Source organism: Thunnus albacares, chromosome 6, assembly GCF_914725855.1.
Source record: "Thunnus albacares chromosome 6, fThuAlb1.1, whole genome shotgun sequence".
Taxonomy (NCBI): domain Eukaryota; kingdom Metazoa; phylum Chordata; class Actinopteri; order Scombriformes; family Scombridae; genus Thunnus; species Thunnus albacares.
This window is the reverse complement of record NC_058111.1, coordinates 2296953-2322500: the sequence shown is the minus strand read 5'-3', so window position 1 is coordinate 2322500 and position 25548 is coordinate 2296953. Positions and strand designations below refer to the sequence as shown.

The following is a 25548-nucleotide window of genomic DNA, read 5'->3' as shown; positions in this document are numbered from 1 at the left end:
ACCAGGACAATGTGACCAAACAGTAAAGCTTTACTCCGTGGGCACTGAGCCCACTGGGACTTAGGTGTGTATATGTGTGTATGTGTGTGTGTGTGTGTGTGTGTGTGTGTGTGTGTGTGTGTGTGTGTATGTGTGTGTGTGTAAGCCTTCAGACAGAAAGGGTAAATCTGTTTCCATTCACGAGTTTCTGCTCTCTGCAGGCCATTCAGAGCCCAGTCGTAATCCCTGACCTGAAAGAAACCATTTGGATGTGTGCGTGTGTGTGTGTGTGTGTGCAGCTCGTCTCGTTTATATACAACTAATTTACAACAGGAAGTGCATTTTGGAGGAAATGTAAAGCCACTCAGATTAAGATTTTTATAAATATAACGAGGAAAGTGTCAAACTGAACATATCAGTAAAATATCAGCTGTTTTCCACCAAAATATCAGCTTGTAGTGTTTAAAGACTCTGTGAAGCTTCTATTCAGCTTCATCAGTCTGAGTTAGTCATATCAAGTGGATATCTGACACATTTACAGTCTTTTTAGCATCAAATTCCCTCTTTGTGTTTCCTCGGACAGCGTTTCCCTGTTGAGCTGCAGGTGGAAGTATAGTAACAAAAAGAGGGACTTTGGCACTAAAAAGACTGTAACGTTGAAAGATATCTACTTGATTTGACTCATTTGGACGCTGAAGCTTCATATTAGCTTCAGATAAACTTTGAAATACATTTTAATGGTCAGTATGAACAGGATGAATGATTACAGCGAGAAAAAACAGCTTTAATGTTCATTTGAGCTCCTGACTGTTGGTTTAAAACACTTGATAAACTGAGAACTCGTCCTTTAACATTTAAGTGGATCCTTTACTGTTTTAGTTGCTTGAACCTCGGTCTTTACAGTCTCCGGTCTGCAGTGAAGCTGCTCCTGCATGTGGATTATATAAACTACACTTTAGACTCAGTGTGGTAACCATAAAGTCCACAATCACTGTAAATCCCTTTAGCAGCATTGATCCGGTCATAAATCCCAGCTCTGCATATGGATTCTAGTGTCCATAAATTCACACTTTGAGCTGTGAGACGTGACACAGTATGACTGTACGTACAGTCTGTGATAATCTGTTCAGCAGTTTCTGACTCCAGGCGGATGTTGAAGGACTCAGAGAGCTTTTACCCGTTTGTGTAGAACAGTAAAGGTCAGTGGTGGAAGTAACTAAAGTCCTTCACTTCAGTACAGTATTTTACAGTATTGAGGTATTTGTACTTTACTTGAGTATTTCCATGTGATGCTACTTTCTACATTTCAGAGGGAAATATTGTACTTTCTACTCCACTACATTTATTTGACAGCTTTAGTTACTTTTCAGATGAAGATTTGACACAATGGATAATATAACAAGCTTTTAAAATACAACACATTGTTAAAGATGAAACCAGTGGTTTCCAACCTTTTTGGCTTTTGACGTCTTACAAAAAGCAGTGTGTAGTCGGGGTCACATTTCACATGTCTATGAGTTGTTAACAGCTCCACCAAATAGTGATTTTTCCCTCTAAACTTCTCACATGCTTTCATTTCAATAAATGTTCAAATGATCCAATATTTCAGCAAAAATCAAAGATTAGAGAAAAAGTCCAAAAACTGAAAACAGATTTGTGTATCAGAACTTTGTTTTTTCTTCTTTCCTCTCCCATTAATCATCTCACCACCCCTCAGATTTATCTGCTGACCCTTTGGAGGGGCCCGACCCCTAGGTTGGGAACCACTGGACTAAACTAGCTAACTGTATATAAAGTAGTGTAAACTAGCTCCACCTCCAGCAGCTACAACAGTAACATGCTGCTCTAACACTGATGCTTCACTATTAATAATCTAATGATGTCATATATAATAATATATCAGTCAGAGGGACCAAACCACTACTTTTACTGCAATACTTTAACTACATCCAGCTCATAATACTTATGTACTTTTACTGCAATACTTTAACTACATCAAGCTCAGAATACTTTTCATTTCGCTCCTGATGAACTCACATAGTGAAGACTAAAGGATCTTAAATCTCCATCCAACAGCAACAATATTAATCAAAATAACTAAAATAACTAAAGCTCTCTGATTGGATGGTTCTTACAGCAAAGCTCTCTGGGACATGTAGTTGATTTTTATTTTGAGGCTGGTATCTCCTTTTTTTGAACATTTTAAAAATATTTTTTTTGAATAATAAATAACAGTTTCATATACAGCCTGGGAGGAGTCATGGAGAAAAAAAACTAATTTGTGCTCTTAATTTAACAGAATTCGTGTCATTCTCTCATCCTGCGTAGTCTCTCACTGTGGATCACTTGGATTTAATAAGGTCTTATTTTGATCTTACACTAAGACATGTAGATGTACTTTAAACACAACGCTGTCTTATCTCTGAGATGCCTTATAATATCCTGCATGGATGCCGTCCAGTTAATAAAGACTCTTCATGGATACAGGTGGATGAACAATAAGTGCAAAGAACATGAGCGTCTAGTGAGAAATGAGGACGTACAGCTCAGTAAATTCTGTTAGATCCTCCAGAATATCCTCCATAGATTGGACCAGACAGTCAGCTTTCTCTGTGAAAGCCACGACTCAGTGAAACGTCCTACCTGATGATATGAAAAGCCGCAGTTCAACCACATAAAAACAATCTGCTAAAAGCTACTCAGCTCTGTAACCTCTGAATCTAAATTTTATCTCATGGTTCTTCTCATGAACGCAAATAATCTTGCTTTTAATTTGACAAGTTTAGATTATTAATTTCTAGTTGACATTGTGGGTGTATGTGATGTGTAGGGCTGTAAGTCATCCGAAGAAAATATTGGTCGACTGAAATCTTACATAATCTTCAACTAATCGGTTAGTGGCGGGGAGGTTGGATGTAACGGGACAGATTGAACTCAGCAGTCATACATTTCTCTGTTTAGCATCTACAGCTTAGGCTAACCCATTGTTGCTAACTTTGGAGCTAACCTCCTTCACTTTTCCAGCACTTGGGGAAACAACAGACGTGACTTTTTAGCTTATTAACTGACACTACTGACTTACTACTAACCTTTTCCTCTGCTCCGCTCGCATCCATCGTCTCTGCCGCTCGCTACGCAAACATACTAAGCAATGCCATATTACTAACGGAGTTACGCTACCAATAGTTTCCATGGCAACGACACAGCGGTTGACTCATACCGGAATAGGCTGCAAAGAGGCTCCCAAACGCTATAGATTTCCGAATGAATGGATATTTGGCGTTATTTTTTATCATTTAAAAATATTTTTTTGGCCTGGCGGGAGTTCTCGTTGTTATAATTATAGGAGAAACACTGATTCAGTAGATGCTCAGTAAACGTTGAATACAGTTAGACCCAGCAGGCTCCATTAAATTGGGCGAATTCAAAGTTGTGAAAACAACGGGGGTGTTTTGAATACACCCCCGTTGTTTTCACAGGTAATTTGTTAGTCTGCCCCCCCCCCCCCCCCCCCCCCCCGCCGCAGGAAATAATGGATTAATCCTCGAAAGCTGTTGATGTAGCACTTTTCTCCTTAATAACACGGAGATTATTCGACCAATGAGAATTTAGCCAGACGAGAGTATATCGACCAACTAATCGACCAGCAGACTACAGCCCTACTGATGTGCTGTTATGTGTAGCTTTTGTATTTTGTATTATGAGTCCTGTGTGTTTTTTTGCTTTGTACTGTTTGTTATTGTGCTGTTATATGTTTTAATTGTGACCTGCTGAAGGGACTGCAGATGAAAATTAGCTATAAGCTAAACTCTGGTACATCAAATGGTAACATTTATGTTTAAACACTGTACATGGTCCCAATAAATACATAAATAAATAAATAATCCTGGCTGCCTTCAGATGTTAGAGGTGAAAGGTTTGTCTTCTTCAAACTTCCATTTGTGAAAATGTGTTTGGTTTCCTCTACAAGTGAGGAAGAGGCAAAATAGTTTTTCTCCTCTCGGATCACCTGGTTCATCTGGTGATCAGTACAACATTAAAATTACACATAATTGATATAGTGTATAATTGCCTCCAGAGCGTCCTATAACCTGAATTTTAAAAGCAAAAGTTAAATATGAAGCTACAGCCACCAGCTGCTTAGCCTACATTAGCATAAAGGCTAGAAACACCCACCAGCAGCTCTAAAGCTCTCTGATTAACACAATACATCCTGTTTGTTTAATCCAGACTAAAGCCAAAGTGAAAAAACAACATTTTTACAAGAGGTGAATTATATTTGTAAAGCACAAGGTTAATAAAAATGAAAGTATTTGGAATATTAGCAGATTTAAAACGGCCCAAAACTGAATTTAATTGAGTCAGTTATAAATATAACATTCAAACCATCAACCTGATATAATGTACTGAAAATATAAAACAGTGTATAAATGATTCTGTTTTAGACCAAATCACAAAATAAGATCTTGCTTTGATTCATTAAGACATGTGTGAGTTTTCTACCTGAACATTTTTCCTCCACATGTGTTTTTTTATCGTTTATCTGGTCGGTTTGCAGCCGTCATGTCGTAATAAAACAGCGGAGCAGCTGCAGATATTAAAGCTCCTCTAACAGAAAACTGCTGTCTGTCCTCTAATAAAACTCATCTGGGTCACAGCGACAGGTTTAACATTTAAGTTTGTTTTTACCTTTTTAAATAAAATCTGAATTTAAAGGCGTTCAGTAAAAGCTGGAGAGGCCGTGGGTGTAAGTGCTAATTTAAAAGTGTTCCAGTATTTTGTCCACCCCATTAAAGACACAATATGTAATTTCTGCTGCTCAAAACAGAAGATGCAGTTTGATGATGTCGTGAAGTAGCGTGGGATCATGGGAGTTGTTGTCTTCATCGTTTCATCGAGACGTCTCCTCTCAGACTCGGAGATTAAAACCAGTAGAAACACTGAATGAAACAGTTTCAGTGTTCGGCAGACAGAGGACGTTCAGACGGGCTGTTAGCCGAGCTGCTGCTAACGTTAGCTCAGCTTGTTTCTCTGATCATTTAAGATCCAGACATCCGATGACTAAAATCCTTTATCTGGTTATAATATTTACAGTTAAAAACCACCAAGATCTAAAAAGTTTATCATAAAAATATGGCTTAAAACTAGATAAAAAGTAACATTGTTAAGAAAATGGCTATATAAATAAAGTTTATTATTATGAATTATCACCTTTCTGTCAACAACTGAAAATGTATAATCCTCATAAAAGTAGAATTTATGGCAGAGCTGTTGTTAGATTGCACAGCTGCTCCTAATAAAATGCTCTCTGAGTGTGTGGTTTAATATTTTAAAATCATTCAGTTTTTAACAAACAAACAAACAAACAAACAAGGGGAAATAGTGCATTTGTTGGGAACTATTTTCTGCAGCGGATGAATCTACATTTCGGTCCTCTGGTGAGTTTTTCTGGCAGCAGGATGATGTTGGATCAACAGAGGAATAAGATACACACACACACACACAACTAGAGAATATCATCAGATTCAACCAGTTAAAAACATTTGAAGTGTTTATCTTCAAGTGATAAAGTAGGAAAAGGTTTTAGTTTTAAATGCTGACATCAGTCTGTACTCACGTTTGGTGCATCTCCTGGTTTTGGGCGAAAACGTCCATCCGGCACAACAAGTATCTCCACATACATGACTAAAGAGAGAGAGAGAAGATACAGGATGTTATTTAAGACAATAATAGAGGAATGGCGGAGGGCGTCTCCAAAAACTGAAGCTAATATGAAGCTTCAGCGTCCAAATGAATCAAATCAAGTAGATATCTTTCAACGTTACAGTCTTTTTAGTGCCAAAGTCCCTCTTTTTGTTACTATACTTCCACCTGCAGCTCAACAGGGAAACACTGTCCGAGGAAACACAAAGAGGGAATTTGATGCTAAAAAGACTGTAAATGTGTCGGATATCCACTTGATATGACTAACTCAGACTGATGAAGCTGAATAGAAGCTTCACAGAGACTTTTAAATAAACGTATAGACACACTGTGGATTTTCTGGAAACTCAACTGGTGGTTCTGACTGGTTTTTAATGACAAATATCTCCCAGTGTGCAGCATGACTGTTCTGGGAAAAGGAGTCAATTAGCAGACCAACACTGGGTCAGAACCCCCCCCCCCTCAAAAGAAAAGTGACAGGCCGGTGTGACCTCACAGCTGTGTGTGTAACAGGAAGTGTGTGTGTGTGTCAGTCAAATGCGCTAAGATGCTCGTTTGAGAAGTTTCACCGCCGCGTTTGAAAAAGCGGACGAGATGAAGCAGCTGCAGCCTGAATAAAAGAATAAAAAGAATAAATAATGTGTGAACCGGTCCCCCTTCTGTGAAAAAAGATGTTTTTTAAATGTAGCCGACTGAGGGAGGACACGGCCTCTCTGAACAGGATTTAATCATTACTCACAGTGTACTGGCTGTATTGTAGCAGCAGAGGAGGCCCCCACTTCACACACTGCCATCGACTAACACACACACTTACACACCAAGATGTGTGTGTGTGTGTGTGTGTATGTGTGTGTGTGTATATATATGTGTGTGAGTGTGTGTGTTTTGAGTATTAAACCTGTATACACACAGACAGACAGTCTGGTCAGGTCTCACAGTCTGTGTCTGAAATCACTATATGGAGCACCGCATTTAAACTGTCTTAACTCTGAATGTACATTTTATTCACAATTATTTTCATAATTGATGAATCTGTTGATTAATTTCTCGATTAATAGTTATTTATATAGTTGTTTGGTCCATAAAATGGTTTCAGTGTTTCCTAAAGTCCAAGATGACATCTTTAAATGTCTTAAAACCAGAAAATATTCACATTTAAGAAGCTGGAATCAGAGAATTTTTAGTGTTTTTTTCTTGCAAAATGACTCAAACCAATTAATCAATTATCAAAATAGTTAGCGATTAATATTCTGTTGATCAACCAATCGATTAATCGACCAAATTAAATCTGTTCACTTTTCATTTCTGGGTCACTTTTGAGTGAATTAAGTAACTATGGAGACACGTTTTGTTTACAACTTCACCGACGAAGCGCTCTGATTCACCTCTGATTGGCTTCCTCTCCATAGCAACAGCAGCCGAGGCTCGTGGGTATTGTAGTATTCTGAGCCATCCGCCAAAATCACGGACAAAACGTGAGAAACAAACTGTAAATAATGTAAATATTAACCTGTAGGATCGTTATATTATCAGAAGAGTTTCTGTTCTGTTCTGTTCAGTTACGTCGATTAAAGAAATATTTGAAATGAGAATACAGAACAAGGAGAAACACTTCAGGAAGCAGTTGCTGCTCACGCTTCACTGCTCTAATATGCAGTTTTACTTTTATTTTGGAGGGGTTAACACAAGCAGCTTCTTATTTCTGGTCAGCGACCATCAGTTTTGCTGAAATGAAAACTCTCATTAGCAGATTTTAACCAGCTGTAGCTAGTAAGATAATTAAGCTAACATGAGCTCCATCTGTTAAAAACACTGTTTCAGTTCAACTTTTTAATGTTCCCAGTTGACTCTAGCTAATGGTCCCAGTCTAAAGTCAGCTTCCCCAGTTGATGATCCATGTAGAAGACATGGATATAAAGTGTGTTGTAATTTAGAGCTAGTTGTGTTGTAATTATGTTGAGGAAAAAGATCTGACTGCTGTTTCATTCAAACACAACCCAGTTTAGATTACATACATGTTTGAATGTGTATTTTTAACATTATTAGAGAAAAGACTTAAGATGAGGAATAACTGATGTGTTGGGTGAACGTAACATTATCTCAGGTAACAAGGCCGAGGTTTCTGGAGTGTAAAACTTATGTATAACATAACCTGTAACCTCCCAAACATAATGAAATGTTACTCAGACTCTCGGTAGGCTGTGTTATGTTACTGCTGCAGGTAGTTAGCTAGTTAGCGGGACATGCAGCTAACATTAGAACAGACAAACACGGTTAAATCTTTAAGTCTCTATACTTTATAAGGAAAAGAGCTTTAGAAAAAGTTCAGTCAGGAAGATGATCTGTTGCAAGTTTAGGCCTGTAGTTTTATTTCTCAAACCATCCTGACAATCACATGTAAATAAAGATCAGCTGTTCACAGCTATCCAACAGCACAGCGACACACCTGCACTGTTACCCTTCATCTTTTTAAATATTTCTCTCTGCTTTAGTGCGTTCATGCTGCTGTTATGCGAGCAGCTCCATCTCCCACCATCACCACCATAGCTTCATTAGCTTCATCAGCTTCAACAACTTCATCAGCTTCATCAGCTTTATTAGCTTCATTAGCTTCATCAGCTTCATTAACTTCATTAGCTTCATTAGCTTCATCAGCGTCACCAGCTTCATTAGCTTCATTTGCTTTATTAGCTTCATCAACTTCATTAGCTTCATTAGCTTTATTAGCTTTATTAGCTTCATTAGCTTCATCAGCTTCAACAACTTCATCAGCTTCATCAGCTTTATTAGCTTCATCAGCTTCATCAGCTTCATTAACTTCATTAGCTTCATTAGCTTCATCAGCGTCACCAGCTTCATTAGCTTCATTAGCTTTATTAGCTTCATTAACTTCATTAGCTTTATTAGCTTTATTAGCTTCATCAGCTTCATCAGCTTCATCAGCTTCATCAGCGTCATCAGCTTCATTAGCTTCATCAACTTCATTAGCTTTATTAGCTTCATCAGCTTCATTAACTTCATTAGCTTCATTAGCTTCATCATCTTCATTAGCTTCATCAGCGTCACCAGCTTCATTAGCTTCATTTGCTTTATTAGCTTCATCAACTTCATTAGCTTTATTAGCTTCATCAGCTTCATTAGCTTCATCAGCTTCATTAGCTTTATTAGCTTCATCAGCTTCATCAGCTTCATTAGCTTCATTAGCTTTATTAGCTTCAACTTCATTAGCTTCATCAGCTTCATTAGCTTCATTAGCTTTATTAGCTTCATCAGCGTCACCAGCTTCATTAGCTTCATTAGCTTTATTAGCTTCATTAACTTCATTAGCTTTATTAGCTTCATCAGCGTCACCAGCTTCATTAGCTTCATTAGCTTTATTAGCCTCATCAACTTCATTAGCTTTATTAGCTTCATCAACTTAATTAGCTTCATCAGCTTCATTAGCTTTATTAGCTTCATCAGCTTCACTAGCGTTATTAGCTTCATCAGCTTCATTAGCGTTATTAGCTTCATCAGCTTCACTAGCGTTATTAGCTTCATCAGCTTCATTAGCGTTATTAGCTTCATCAGCTTCACTAGCGTTATTAGCTTCATCAGCTTCATTAGCGTTATTAGCTTCATCAGCTTCATCGGCTTCATTAGCTTCATTAGCTTCATCTGCTTCATTAGCTTCATCAGCCACCACCAGTGTCTGGACTCTATGAGGGGGATTTATCTTGTTGATGTCCCTCGATTAAAACAATCTCCCTGTTGAGTCTAAACACCAAAGACTTTCTAAACAAGTCTTAATAATCATTATATCATCTGTTATAATAGACTGAACTCTGCATCCTCCTGTTACAGCTTCATGTACAAACTCTAGCAGACCTGCTGTGACTTGTTATCGTTAAACTATGGTTGCACAATCTCTGTTCGGTTTAGCGACTGGTCAGTTAATCAGTTAATTAGTTAATGAATCCCTCACACTGTAACTAAACATCTGCAGTAAGCTTCAGGATGATTTTCATAGAGATGGACTGAAACCAGCAGCTGACTAGAAGCTCAATGTGAGAACTGATGGAGGTAAAATGATCAGCTATACTCTACTGAAGTCCTCATAATCGGTTTAAAGCGTGCAAAAACAGCGGGCGGTACGGTCCTTTAAACGTACGGACGTCACCTCACATCAGGTTTTAGTGAATTGACAGATGCTCTCTTGTTCTGCTGCTGCGTTCACTGAGTGTTACTGTGCAGAAAAATACAAGCATCAGCAAAAAAAAAAGAAGTGATCATCTAACACCGTGTAGTCTGTGTTCGCCTGCCGCCACCACCAGCGCCTACACTCTCAACATCGCCTTCAACTTCAAAAAAAAAAAAAGTCTCCTTTTTAACTGGTGAGAGAACACTGAGCAGTCTGTTGGCTTCTCCTTTCATCTCCTGTTTTTACTTCCACAGATCTCTCAGAGAAAAAAAAAACTCAGAGAGGAAATTTCCCTTCAGATACATTTAATCTGCATAAATACAGTTCAGATAAACACAAAACTCAGCTGAAACTTTTCTTTTTTCTCTGCAGGGAGGCAAAAAAAAACAAACGTAATTTAACCTCCGTCTGTTCAGTTTAAAACAGCTGGAAAGATGGAAACTTAAAAAACAAGATTAGAGTTGAAAGATTTAGTCCATTAATGAAATATTTGCTGCTTAAAGCTTCTCAGATATGAGGATTTTGTGACTTTCTTTGTCTTCTATGATGGTAAACTGAACATCTCTGAGTTTGTAGACGTCACCTTTGACTCTGAGATGCACGGCAGCCATCTTGCACCGAAGCGCTCAACACACACGAGCACATGAGATCATCTGAAGGACGACGTCTCCTCCAGCACAGTGTCCCCGTCACTGCACTGGGAGGGTCACTGGGATTTATTGGGACCAGAGAGAGGGAAGCCTGCCCCACAAGGTCTCCCATCCATTACAAATCAACCCCCCCCCCCCCCATCGCCTGCTTAATAACAGTGTTTGATCATTGAAATCACTGTTTTTAAATTGTATTTTCTGTGTATGTTGCTCTTTTAATTTTTGTTTCATCTCTCTATGTTGAAATTGGGCTGATACGATATGACCATATATATCGTTTAACAACAGAAAAACGTATATCATTTCATTTTATGTTATATCGTTTATATCGTGGTGTCACAAATCACACTCTTTGTGTTCTTCAGCACAGTCGGATGTGAGGCAAAGGACGAAGGCAAGACGACATAAACAAACATGGAGGAGTCCAACGAGGGAAGGGGCTACTTCTGTCGTATGGACGTGGTTTGGGTATGAAAAGTCTGACACGGACCAGAAAACTGGTCCCCTCGTCAAACTCAAACACCACTAACCTCTTTTACCACATGCGCAAAAGTCATGTCAAAAAGTACGGGGAGAGTCTATGGATGAGAATAGAAACCTCAGACTGAGACACTGTGAGAAGCTTTTGCAGCGCGGTGCACCGTATAACAAAGATTCACAGTCAGCAGGAGGATTCATGTGAAATGTAATGAGAAACAGGCCTTTCCATGTGCTCATTTTATATAAAATATTCATTGAATTTACAGACAATGTGCTGTATCATGATATGAGATTTTGGTTGTATCGTCCAGACCTGTGTTGAAATATAGATGCACTGAAATTTCACCGATATTTTATGGTCTTGTAATTTGTGAAGCATCTTGTAACCCTGATTTTTCAAAGATGTTGTTTATTATTATTATTATTATTGCTATATATTAATATCAACTTTGACTCTGGGAAAATGTTAGAGTCTTTTTATAAAGCAGATCTGAGTCCTCACACTGATACCAGAGTGTGTGTGTGTGTGTGTGTGTGTGTGTGTGTGTTGTCAACATCTGACAGGACTTTGAAGTCAAGAAAGACTCTTTCTCTTTTTCACACATTCATACAAATACGCCTGTTTTCTTCTTCTTTAAACCTGCTCTGTTTACACACACACACACACACACACACACACACACACACACACACACACACACACACACACACACACACACACACAGTTTATAAGGCCAGTCAGTTCACAGGGTTTAGGATTAAAAGCAGTGATCTGTGTGTGTGTGTGTGTGTGTGTGTGTGTGTGTGTTGACTTTGCATCCATCACTTAGCTGTCAGTCAGACTTGCACTTGAGGCCAGTCTCTCTCACACACACACACACACACACACACACACACACACACACAAACACACACACACACACACACACACACAGAGCGGGAGACAGAATTTCACACATTCCTGAGGCGTCTGCAGTCCGACACACCTGACAGGCTTCTGATTGGTCGGCTGTTTTTTTTTTTATGGTCAAACGCGCTCAGCCTTTACATTTACAGGTAGTGAACAGCTGTACGGTTCCTTCCCGACTCATCGTCTCCATCTTGTTTCATTCGTTACACACTTCACGTGAACAGCAGGAAGCAACACAGTGAACGACTGAAGCTGAGACTCACTTTATCTCCACGTTTAAACAATTATCACGTCTCGTCTCTCACTGTTTCTAACAATTATAAACCCTTTAACCCTCTGATGACCATTATTCCCTGCTTTTATAGCTAATATAATGTACTTGTGTGTTATGTGATGTTCTACATGTTTTCTAACAGGTTTATGGTCTCAATCACTAGTTTCAAGTCTTCTTCAATACAGCATGATGTTCATTTTGTAAATTATGGTCCTATTTATAGTAAAATAAAAGCAGTGTTTGCTTCAGGGCATGGCTACCTTGTGATTGACAGGTCATTACCACGGCAACAACGTTGGTTATATACATTGCTTATCATAACCCCAGATTATAGCCATAGCCGTCGCTATTTCAGTGTGTTTTCAGTTCATGGAAGTTAATTGTAACATTCTGGTCGCCTAAAAAGTTGTTCAGCGTTTAGTTGAACTAAAAGTACATTTTATTTGAAGCCTTTTTTTTTTTTCGCTAGCCAAAATTAGCATTAGCATTATCACAGTTAACCATAGACTGTATAAAAATATGGACGTAGTTACCGTGACGTCACTCGTTGATTTCTGAAGAGCGGTTTTGAAGCTCAAAGTGAGCCGCTCCGGCCGTCGCCATCTTGGCAGTGCGTGACGCTGCCTAACTCCCAGCCAATCAAAAATGGGCAAAGAGGCGGGGCCAAATGGCTGAAACAAGCCACCTAGTGGCTGGCGGACCTGTCACTCAAAGCAGCCATGTCCTTCATTATGCAGAACTTTACAGCTTAATAAAATTTAAACGAGTGAGTTATAAAAAAATTCACCCCCCGTACAGTTGTCATGAAAGAGGAGATTAGCTACAGAGACCAAAACCGTTTTTTTGTACCAGGCTGTAAACATGTTTATTTCTGCTGTAAAGTTGGACATGTTAACATGGGGGTCTATGGGGATTGACTCGCTTTTGGAGCCTCAAGTGGTCGTTCAAGGAACTGCAGTTTTTGGTACTTCTGCATTGGCTTCATTTTTCAGGCCCGGAGTTTGCCGCTTGCTGTAAATGCAGCATGCTAACCAAGCTAGCAGCTAGCATTAGGGTCAGCTCCACCCTCTCGTCTCAAATATGGTCACTTCTGCCTCCAAAAATCCAAGATGGCGACGGTCAAAATGCTGAACTCAAGGCTTCAAAACCAACGGGTGACGTCACAGTGAGGCTACGTCCATTATTTTATACAGTCTATGAGGACGAATGAGTTAGAACTTTGGAAAGCAAAGACGTAACTGAAATATAAAACCAAATTCTCACCACGTGTCTGAATACAACATGAAATGGCGCCATTAAGCAACATGTTAGCAAAGTTTAGGAGAAGACAAAACAAACCAGAACGATGGAGGCAAAATGAAAAGGAGGTTTGTGTGACTTTTCTGAGGACGGATGACGAGCTGATGACGTGTCGCTGCTCTTATTTCCATCATAACGCTGCGATTCGCCAACATTCATCTGACAAACTGATATCAGTCTGAAGACGCCTTGAAATGTGGGAATCTGAAGAAATAGTTGTGGATTCTCATCGTTTGTTTATGTAGCTGATTGTTTTAGTGCAATGCAAACACCTTAAAAGGTTATTTAAAGATTATTTTTTTCCATTAATCATTTTGGTCTAGAAAACGTGTGTGCGTCACAATAACCTAAAGTCCAAGGTGACGTCATCAAATGTCTCATTTTTCATCCAACCAACAGTCCAAAACCAAAAGATGATGAAAAGCAGAACATTCTCACATTTAAAACCCTGAAACCATCATATATTTGTCATTTTCGCTTAATAAAAACACCTAAATGATGAACTGAGTTGTTGATTAATGCAGGCTGAGTTCACTTTTGTTGTCCTGCAGTGTGTTTTTTGGAAATATGAAGTTATTATTCTTGTGTGTTTCCATTTTTAGTTAATTATCACACTACAGACTAAACAGCAGCGCCGCTCTGATCAATATAATTAGTAAACTTACTCAAGTACTTTACTTACATGCAGTGTCGCGGTACTTTACGGAGTATTTACATTTTACACATTTAAACATTTCAGAAATTAATATTGTACTACTACTATTTCTGTTTTAATTTAAATATTTATTCTAAACGAATGTATTTCTGCATTTTCTTTTTACATTCAGTTTGTCTATTGATTGATCGACATCAGAGTCATAGATCGACTATATGTGCTTTACATCAAGTCCACTTTCCCAGCAGCAGGAAAAAAAAGCAGCAGCTGGTTTTCATGCAGGTGAAGAGACGGACTTCACTGCTGCCTCTGTGGTGAAGAACACGGTTGTGAGAGGCTCATTCTGGACAGAAGGGTTATGTTTTTTTGGGATATGATAAAAATGGGATGTTGAAGCGAAGGCATGTGTGAAGCTGATAGCTGGTTCGATTCCTCACAGCTGCCTCATCAGTTCCACCTTCATCAGCAGCTCAGCTCCAACCGGAGAGACTCAGCTCCACATCCTCACCACGTCCTCAGGCTAGGCTAACCCATCGTTGCTAACTTTGGAGCTAACCCCCTTCACTTTTCAAGCAGTTGGGGAAACAACAGACGTGACTTTTCTTTGTCTTGACAAGCTGCAGCATTTATTAACTGACACACTGTAGTCTGTACATTTACTGCTCAGCTCACATTCACTGTTATGCCTATATGCATAGTTTCCGTAAAAGAAGCTATGCCTTGAAGAATTTCCGCAGCAACGACACATGGGGGTGACTCATCTCTCAGCACAGCGCTGGCCTCGTGGGCTCTGCCAAGGCCTTTACTATTCTAGTAACACTGCAGAACGTTTGATTGTGATTTCTAACTTTCTAACTGTTTTTGAATTTCGGTGGTGAGACTAAACTTTGGTCTACATTTCTATTACACAATGTGCTTTATTGTACTCAACGTAGTTGGAGAATATTAGAATGCACTAATAGTTTTTATTCATATAGGTTTGTTAGTATCGGCTGCTGGTGCCTGCAGGCCTGATCATTGATGCAGCATCTGTTTGATAATAATTATGAAGTTGCATAAAACGTTTTAATACATCCAAACACTTGATTGTTATTCTGATAACTTGTATAAATTGTCACCTTTGAAACCCTTTGTAACGTCCTCTCTGCTCTGCAGCAGCATCATAAACGTAGTTAAGAGTTAAATCAGACACTGCAACATAAAACTGATTTAACAAGCTGATCTGTTAGTTTCTGTTGTGTGTAAGTGTCTCACCAGTAGACAATCACTACTAACGCTGCCTGATAGCAAACGTTATAACATCGTGAGGTGAAACGGCACCGCATTAAGTGCCGCTAGCAGCACGTCTGCCCGGTTCTCACGCCGCATGTTATGATAACTCCTCTAGTCTATCAGCCGCCTCTCTTAACAGCTCCGACACCGAGCGTCCGGCTGACGTCGCCATCACAACCCTCCTCTAACCAGCTCCTTTTCAAAACCAAACACTCCTCTCCAGCTCGGCCACCAGTGTGGGAGCGAAGCACTTCTAGCGGATCTATGCACTCTGATGTCAATCAACCGATTGGTGAAAAGTTGACCCCATGACACACTTTGAATGACAGCCCCCCTCATTTGCATAATGAAGCAGAAACGCATAAAGAAACAAAAAGAAAAAACTAAAATGAATAAGTTTGGGGAATAAATAGGGGGAATATGCAAAGGGGAAATAATACATAAATATTTTTTTAATGAATAAATAAAATTGGAAATTAAATTGGAAAGGTAGATAAAGGTAAATACATACAGAAGAAGCCTACATTTATTTTTTACGTTATTTTTGGTGCATTTAAAGGCATATTAATTTATTTATTGAGTCATTTCTTTACTTATTTTTGAGTTTGGCAGTTTTGGTCCTCCATACATACAGGTGATATTTCTGAACTTTTTACTTAAGTAAAGAAGATTTTGAATGAAGGACGTTTACAAGTATTTTTACATTCTTGTGCTTGTATATAAGTAAAAGAATCTTTCACCAGTTAATGAAACAGGTTTCTGTGTTTTTCAATAACCAAAGTGACACAGTATATCAAATCCTGTGTAAAAGTACACAACACTATACAGATATAGAGTAAAAAAAACTAAGACAAAGTATTTCTGCTGCTCACCCGGTCAGAGCTTCTCTCCTGCGGACACCGGGCTGCCCTCCTCGGAGCTTCGCCCCGGTCCCCCTCACCGCCGCCGCCGCCGGCTTCGTGGCGTCCAGCCGCAGCGGTGAGTGCGTGCCGGTGCTCTGTCTTTTCCACCGGGTCTGGTGGTGCCGGTACCAGGGATGCACGCCTTCCTCCTCCCAGTGAGGATGAGCAGCAGGTTGCAGATCCGAGGACCGAGCTGCAGCTGCGAGGTGAAGAGTTACCATCCAGACCATCAGGAGACGCAGCCGCATGTTCGGATGTTACAGATGTCACACAAGACTAGAAACGCAAAATAACTGCACGATATTTATACGATCTGATTAAAACACTGAAAAATGCATTTTGCATGTGAGAGACCGTTTGACCGCTTGAAAGCTCCCAACGATCAGCTCCCAGTGCGGTCTGGTCCGACCTCAGGGGGTTTATATTCAAGCAGCGCGTGAGCTGATGCGCTCCAGCGGCCAATAAGAGGACGGGAAAGAAAAAAAAAAAAAAAAAAGGGGGCACGGATCCAGAGGTATTCATTCATCTTATCTTGACACTGCGAGACTGTGGCATAAAGCTGATGGGTAGTGGTTTGTTTGGAGAACAGAAAGCTTCATGCGATGTGATATCAGACTGGAGTTTTTCTTTGTTGAGACTGTTTAATATTGAGCAGGTGGAACCACAACAAACAGGCAGAAACAGAAGTAAGACTGAACATCAGGTTATCATGAGTAAAGGCAATAAGAAAAATATTTTACAGTGAAAATGATCAGACTTTAGGAGTGTAAATCAATGACAAACCATTTCATTCTATGATTCATTCTCATTTTATCTTCCCACCTATTTCCTTTTTCAGTTCATGAATTATCAAGTGGATATCTGACACATTTACAGTCTTTTTAATCATCAAATTCCCTCTTTGTGTTTCCTCGGACAGTGTTTCCCTTTTTTTTTGCACAGCAGGAGGACTGTGGATTTTGTCCTCCATCACTTCCATTGTAAGGTCATTATGAAGGGATCTTCTAATGGTCAGTATGAACAGGAGGAATGATTACAGCAAGAAAAACAGCTTTAATGTTCATTTGATGACTGACTGTTGGTTTAAGACACACTTGATAAACTGTGAACCTGTCGTTTGAAGCAGTTCCTACATTATCCTTGTTATGTTGTGAACATGTGACACACAACTAAGAGCAAAACAATACCAGGCATTAAGACCACACATGCACGCATGCAGACAGCTTCTGACAGATAGTTAATTTAGGCTTCATGCATCATATGTACTTCCCTTCTGTTTACCTTAAGCTTTGATTGTTAGTTAAGATTATTTTATTTTATTTTCCCAGTGGGGGCCTTCCCTACGTAAGAACCAGGATGGATCAGGATGTCATGAGATGGTCGTCTCGAGTTTTGGCCTTGAGAAGGAAGTTTTGAGGTGGGAGTCGGTCATGGATCCAGCCTGAGATTACTCTTATGTGTGTGAATGTTTGGGCTGCATATAAATAGAATATGCTAAGCAGTATGAGACCATAAGGCAGAGGAAAGTAGAGGGTCCAGCCCAAGCTTCCCCAGGCCTGCCTTCCCTTTCTTTCTTTATTATATTTACAAAAAAAGCTTTATTCACAAATCATAAAGACAATGAATAGATATAAAGTATTATATGATAAAATGCAGAGGGTTCAGCAACCGTTCAGGGACTGTTCAGCGACAGATCAGTGACAGATAAGTCTGGAGGCACATACTTGACTTCATGTGGAGCAAATATGAGCAGATATGATCTTTGATCTTCAGTGGGGGTGTGGTTTTCACACAGATACTCATCATAAAGTGAAACATTTCATTTTGTTTGGATGATGCTGGTCTCCTCACTGCGCTACAGTATCTACACTCTTTCCTACAACAAAGCTTTAATCCTCTCTGCCTCATTGCGCTGTTGCAACTCTGCCTCGCGCCCTCTCCACACATACACACATATTCCACACATTTAACCAATAATGTCTTCAGTTGTCTTATTGTGTTTATGTTTTCATGGTTTTGTTCTTTTTATGCTGCCTGCCTTGTTTGTGGGACAATAAATATCTGAACTGAACTGAGATGATTTTCCATAAGTTGGGGAGGAAGTAGGACAGAGGTTTGGAATGATTTCAAATAAAACCAACATATAACATCAAAGAAAAGAAAAGAAAAGATATGTCAGTAAAGTCTCTATCAAACTTTCTAACTTTCCATAAGTTCTGTTAGCTTAGACAATAATCTATAAATACTAATACGTATTTCTGACCACCATGGCTGCAAATGTCATTATCATTACTTCTATAACTATTATAAGTCTTTGATAGAAAAAATGTATCATGTTGCTGAGGGAAGATTTATGGAAGACATCCATCCTCCTTACTGTGCGCTGTCTGGCAGACAATCAGCGCTCCTTTGTGTCCTGAGATAGCATCACTTGAGCTTTGCCCCACACCATCCTCTCTGGCCTGGGGCAAAGCTCAAGTGATGCTATCTCGGGCCTTCCCCCCCCCACCCCCCACCCCCCCACCCCACACTCCACACTGCACATTCAGACATTTAAACACTGTCTGTATATAGAATTTTGCACGGATATTTCGTCGCCTAACGCTACTCTATTTATTGTACACAGTGGTCTCAGATATTTTATTTTCCTTTTTATCACTTCTTATATTTTATTTATTTTGTTTTATTTTTATATTTTTCATTTTCTACTCCTCATGTTTCTTTGATAAACAGCATTCAGACTAGAAGGCAAAGGAAGAATTTCATCGTGCAGGAAGGACACTTGTTTTTAACTGTGTACAAATGCTTTGACAGGACTGGTGCCCCCCTTCCTCCCACACCACTATAAAAACCATAGGTTTACATCAACTTATTACTAAAGTACAGAGTCAACTCATATACTACAAAAAATGCCAGACATAACTGAAACACTCGACACCATAGACAGACAAGAGGCCAACAGAAACCAGCCTGAATGCAACTCACATCCCAAAGCAACACGTATTTGTATTCGGGCACACCCCTAGTACGTGCATAGTCATCTTAATATAAGGAAAGACGGACAACACAGCCTCACCTGGAGCTCTGTGATCATTCAGCTGCTGAAATGGTTGCTTGTAACAATCATTATTGGGTATATTGATCTTATTTGGTAAATGTGTGTTATGTAGTCCTAATACAGGCCGTTTATGATGGAGATAATGATACGTAGCATGTACGCGTTATTTGGCAAAGCACAAATAGTGTTATTTTTACGAATATTTGTTTCATACAATATTTTTGAAGTTATTTGTTTTCAGGAAGAAAAAAAAACCCATGTCAAATACCAACGTGCAGGTCGATTACATCACTATTTCAGTGTCTCTCCTCTGCTCCGCTGTGACGTCTATCAGCAGGTCTCAATGGGGGGAGTCACATCCACCTGCTACATGACGCATATTTCCTAATTTGGACATCACTTTAATTTTCATCTTTAATTTTCTAAAATTAAAAGCGTAATAAAAACAAAAACAGGATTTTTTGGCCTCTTTCCACTTTTATTCAAATACAAATACAAATAATGTTGCTGCCTCAACAAATACAGATACAAATACAAATACTGGGCTCTCTGCACATCCCTAGCACTTACATGCCTCTTGGTGTCCGTCTGTTCCTTCATACCTTATGTGTGCTTTCCTTCTGTTTACCCTCAGCTTTTGTTAACCACATAACTGACCAAATGAAGGAAAGAAAGACAACGTTTGAAATGTTATCAGTGAGCCCAGAGGCCTAGACAAATTATATAACCCCTCATCCATCATGTGTTTTTTTTAGAACTTCTTGATTTTCTCCAGGCCTGTATTTTACTAAATGACTGTTAACTTTTCTGTCTCTGTTTCCTGCATGATGCAGAAGGATAAAGTTGGCGTCAGAAGTGGGATCCTTAATGAAGACAAGGTATTTTTTTTCTTTCTTATTGTTCTAAAGGATTAAATGAAGAATTGACAGTAAGAGGGACCTCTGTGATTTTTCCCGAGCTTCTGGTTCGGAGGTTAGATTCCTGCAAACTGTGCAGTAAAAGGCCATGCCCCTCATTACAGAATGTATTCTAATTTTGTTAGTTAAGATAATTGGCCGATAAGAGGGACCTCTGTGATTATTCCCCAGCATTTGATGGGTAAAGGGACATTTGATATACTTTATCAAGAGAGACTTGTTAAAGTCATTTATTTATCTGTGTTTTTTGTGTGTGATTCTTGAGTTTGTTTGAAGACTAGTTCATGTTTTTTTCCTCTTCTAATGTGGTGGATTCGACCCTGAGACCAAGAAACGTTTGTTGGACGACTTGTGACCACACAAGCACATACAACTGACTGGTAGGAGAGAGATTTTATTGCTGAGAGTCTAAATTGTTATTTGAAATAATGACCAGTAGGTGGCGATAACACCGTGGAGGTAAATCGCCATTTAAGAAGACTCTTAGCCCTGACTTCACCTGCACAGCTCATGTTGTTGAAGGTAGACAGTCTCTTTCAGGGTCCCCACAGACTCTTAAAAAAATCTTAAAACGTCTTAAAATAAATGTCTAACTCCTCCAGCCCTCTGCAGAGCAACTACAGCTGACATTAACACAGAAATACAAGGTCATAGAAGCGCGATGTGAACTTTGTGACTCTTCCCTGTTCGACAAAACGCAGGTTTTTTTTTTTTTTTTCAGCTGTCATGCTTTCAGATATTTCTGCTTACTTGTTAGATTAACTTGACCAGAAAGTCCTCCTTATTCTGAACAAAACGAGGTCTGGCACTCCGTGGTTTTATAGCAATGTGATTGATTAAACAGATGATCTAATCATAAATAATCGTGATTTATAGCGCTACAAGCGGGAAAATCGCATCCAACTATTTAGAAATGCTCTTTGAATGATCCTTACTGTGTAGTCTATAAATTATGAAGATTTCAAGGGGAAAACATACATGTAGTTTTACCCGAGGAGGGACGTGACTGTTCGCATTCAGTCATATCTGCCGGATCAACCTTCCAGTGCTTCTCGGTGACCTTGAAGACTTTTTTCATACATGAGTCGTAAGTAATGCTACTAGTGTTACCGCATTATATCATTCATATTAGTACAATTCACAAACAATTAATTGTATTACTTAGTTTTGAAGTCAGGACATGAAGGAGGAAGATATGTGAAGACGTGTCATTATGGAAGCAGTTGTGTTGTATGTTATAGTGGAGCTGATGGGGATGGGTATCGGTTAGATTTTAACGGTAGCGGAGAACGGAGCAACATTTGATGATTTTACTGCAAAATGAAAGCGTATTTGTTTCAAATAATAGTTACAATATATACCTCGGGTTGTTGTGTATCCATGGAAATTAAAACAAGTTACCTAATTATTATGGTTTTAGAACAATGAGTCATCAAAAAAAGTTAGTCCTACGGTACAACTTACCCCAAGGTAGGGGTAAAATGAGCATGGGGATGGGGTTAATAGTGCTGCCATTAAATACTGATATAAAAATGACACAAAATCAAACAGATTAATTATAAAATTAAAGATAATTTTGAACTTTCTTAATGCCATCAATTTAACAGAGGCAAAAACTTGTACTTTTAAGTAAAATGATATGTTTGTGTCCTGTTGTTCAACATGTTACCTAAACATTTTCAGTAAAGATTAAACTGAGATCTTTGTGTGTTAGCTACAGAAAGAATGTGTGTGTGAATGTGCTTTTGTGTACACAGACGGGTGACAAATTAAAGGAAAAACTGGTCCAGGTCTGAATGTTTGACCCCAACAGTGAGGGGGTCTGGTGGCCCCCTTTGGGGGGCGTTTTGCTAGCATGGTTTGGGTCCACTTGTCCCCTTAGAGGGAAGGGTCACTGCTTATCAATACAAAGTGATCACCTTTATCCTATGATGAAACATTTCTATCCTGATGGGAGTGGTCTCTTCCAGGATGACAAGGCCCCAATTCACTGGGCATGAGGGGTCACTGAATGGTTTGATGAGTATGAAAATAATGTGAATCATATGTTATGACCTTCAGTTACCAGATCTCAACCCAACTGAACACCTATGAGAGATTTAGGACTGATGTGTTAGACAGCGCTCTCCACCACCATCATCACAACACCAAATGAGGGAATATCTTTATGAAGAATAGTGTTCATCCCTCCAGAAGAGTTCAGAGACTGTAGGGTCAATAACAAGGCACATTGAAGCTGTTCTGGTGGTCCAACACCTTACTGAGACACTTAATGTTGGTTTTTCCTTTAATTTGTCACCCGTCTGTATGTACAGCATGTTTGTGTGTGGCTTAAACTTAACATTAGTCAACAATTAGGTATTTATTCATCAATATTGTAGCACTTGTAACAGGAATCAAACATTAACAATGTCTCTAGAATATCGGAAAATAATTTTTGGGGGTAAATTGAACCATTGACTCAACTTGCCCCAACATTATTGGTACGTTTTACCCCACAACCTCCATTTAGACAAAACTGTTTCACACAGTGGTTCAGATCCACAATTATGCAGTTTATGACCTTGTTTTGTAGCTTACACTGACTTAAATTAACATGTAGTAATGTCCAAAATGTATCTATTTTAATTAAGATACAAGACTGATAACTTTAGTGACATGATGAATTCACTTGGCATGACAAAAATCTTTTTTTTTGCTCTGTTTTGCTGACCACTCTCTCCATGTGTTTGAGTCCAAGATAGATTGAGTAATGTGAACTATACTTCCTTAATTTGTGGTCACATGATTACTTTTGTTTATGGTTACCTAGATAAAGGGGGTGGCTATATGTACCCAGTTCTCCCCTACTACTACTCCTACCAATACTGCTTATCTATCCGGTACTTTAAGCACATCCATGACCAGTCCAATAAATAGGAATCAGGTAATTTGGGACACTTTTTGGTAGATTTACCAGGAGACCATCAAAAAAGCAGGTTACTCACTCCACTGATGTTTTTATAAGTTATCACAGATCTCTGCAGTATTTCTGTTTTGAAATTATATTGTAATGTATCTGTGCGAGGTGACATGGTCAAAATAATACAAGAAGATGCCTATAATAACTGATCAAATCACAATCTTATTGCAAATATTAACACTTAAACAACTGTCCCAATTTAGCTGAAATTTTTGTCCCGTTTCGCCAAATGGTATTTGGTAAAATGGGACAATGCTTCAAACGCATATTCACAAAAAAACTATGTGTATTTGGCAAATATGTCTATTATAATTAAAAGACTTCCTAAAACACTTCATCATAATACAGTTCTGCCAATTGTTAAATAGTCTGTTTTTGGTTTAGCACCCTTATTATGCAAAAGTAAAATTTGATATGTAACAGTGTTTACCAACAAATTTGCCTGGCCTGATGACCTTGAAGGTTTTACCACACACTTCCTGGGTACCACAGACCAATCAAAACGATTGTTTTATGTTAAGTAGTATTGTAGCAACAATTCAAAGACCTTTTCAGTGACTGGCTGCTAATTTTTAAAGAGCACAGTTCCTCAAAGCTTATATGTCCCATTATACCTGATGTCCCAAATTACCTGATATCACCTATTCAAACTTTACAGTAGTGTGCTAAGACTGGTGACCAAGTGCATTAAGAATATGATTTGATTTTCATTTCAGAATCCACAAATGAAAAGGCTTTTTTTGGTTTCCCTGCTCAGAAATGACAGATGCAACATTTATTAAGGACTTGATTTTCCTTCTGGCCTTTGTAAAACAGAAAATAACATAGTGAACTAATGTATGAACTGTAGCTACTTTTCATCTGTTTCCTTATTCTTATTATTCATATCCTTATTAAAAGTATAATGTGTAAGAATTGGCCAGAATTGTTGTTTAAAACATTTCAAAATTAACGAAAATGATCAACAGAATGTGAAGAAAAAGTTTTGACATGATGTCAAAGACTTATATGTGTATTGTGTTGCAGAGATATCTACTGAAGTTAGCATGCTAACCAGCTAGCTGCAGCCTGGCATTAAAATAACATTTGAAACCCTAAGCAGAGCAGGTTCAGCACTCTGCCCCACCCGAATACTAGACTGGACTTTATCAAACACTTCAATCCAGGATTTGTCGGGTCAGGGATCCAGCCTGGGATTACTGCATGTAGATCCATCAGATTAGATTTTGGTGACAATAACACACTGATTCTCAGCATAAGTGGAACATTTCTTTTTGTTTGACCGTAACCTGCATCATTCACGCAGTGTTGCAGATAAAAAGATAGATTTCATTCAAGGACTTGTATAATTTGCTTTGTTTACACACACACTTTTTTCCAAGACCTGTCTGGTCTGTAGTACAGGAATGCGCTATTGCTACTAGTTGCAGGATCCTGTGAAAACCCCCCCGCATCATCCAGTCCTTTGATGTACTGTTGCAGGAAAAAAAAGGCTCTGGTTCTCTGCTGGAGGTATTTAAATGCCCCATAGTGCTCTCATCTTGAGGGCTCTTCCATGTATTTCTCTGATAACAGCGTTTGTATCCCTTTATTTTTTTGTTCTCACAATATAAAATGGAAAGTTTTTCACTGCTGATACCAAAGACATTTGGAAACTCTTGTGTTGTGTCTCTGTTTACAATGTGATTTTAAGTTTTATTGTTTTTATTTGGGATGGCAATATTCAGTGAAACTGCAAGGAATTGGAACCAGTGTTACAGGCAATTACTCATGACGCACAGCACCTCAACTGCCAGATATGTAGAAGTCAGAAATTATTAAGTAACAGTTTAAACTCTACAGATTAAACTTAAAATGCATTCATACAATTAATTAAAATTAATTAACATTTTACACCGTTATTTAATAATTTCTACATAGTGATATCTGGAAGGAAAACACCTGATAACTGCTCCAGTGTTTTATTATTTGAATCGACGAAAAGGAGCAATAAAAACAGCTGCAGCCTGCAGAACATGTTTAAATAAAATATCACTTATTTAGTTTGTGACAGTCTGACGAGCTTTTCAGGCTCAGGATGATTTTATAGGAGACTCAGCTGTGTGACGTCATATTTACCTGAAGGAAAGTAATTTTTATTTTATGAATAAATATGATTAGCTGCTGTTGGTGTGTGTGTGTTTACTTGTATGGCAGGAACCATCATACAAAAACCAATTTGAGTTTTAGACCTGGGAAGTGAGGGCATTTTAGGAAAGTGAGGACATTTTTTGACTTTCTGACACAACTTCAAAGGGCTGTTTTAGG

At 38.8% G+C, this 25548-nt stretch overlaps 1 protein-coding gene across 6 annotated transcripts in view; it reads right to left on the bottom strand.

Moving 5' to 3' along the window:
- The window catches only part of LOC122984368 (latent-transforming growth factor beta-binding protein 2), a 101712-nt gene extending 84998 nt beyond the window's left edge, over positions 1 to 16714 (bottom strand). For 4 of the 6 annotated variants that reach the window (XM_044354754.1, XM_044354757.1, XM_044354755.1 and 1 more), the window contains exons 1-3: positions 16275 to 16713; positions 14423 to 14425; positions 5597 to 5664 (exon numbers count right to left, since the gene is read on the bottom strand). In XM_044354754.1, coding sequence (XP_044210689.1) covers positions 5597 to 5664; positions 14423 to 14425; positions 16275 to 16552 — 349 coding nt within the window. In that variant the 5' untranslated portion in view covers positions 16553 to 16713. Of the gene's footprint in view, positions 1 to 3068; positions 3101 to 5596; positions 5665 to 14422; positions 14426 to 16274 lie in introns of those variants that run through there. The other 2 variants (XM_044354756.1, XM_044354759.1) reach the window with 2 other exon arrangements.
- Between the last annotated feature and the right edge of the window lie 8834 nt (positions 16715 to 25548).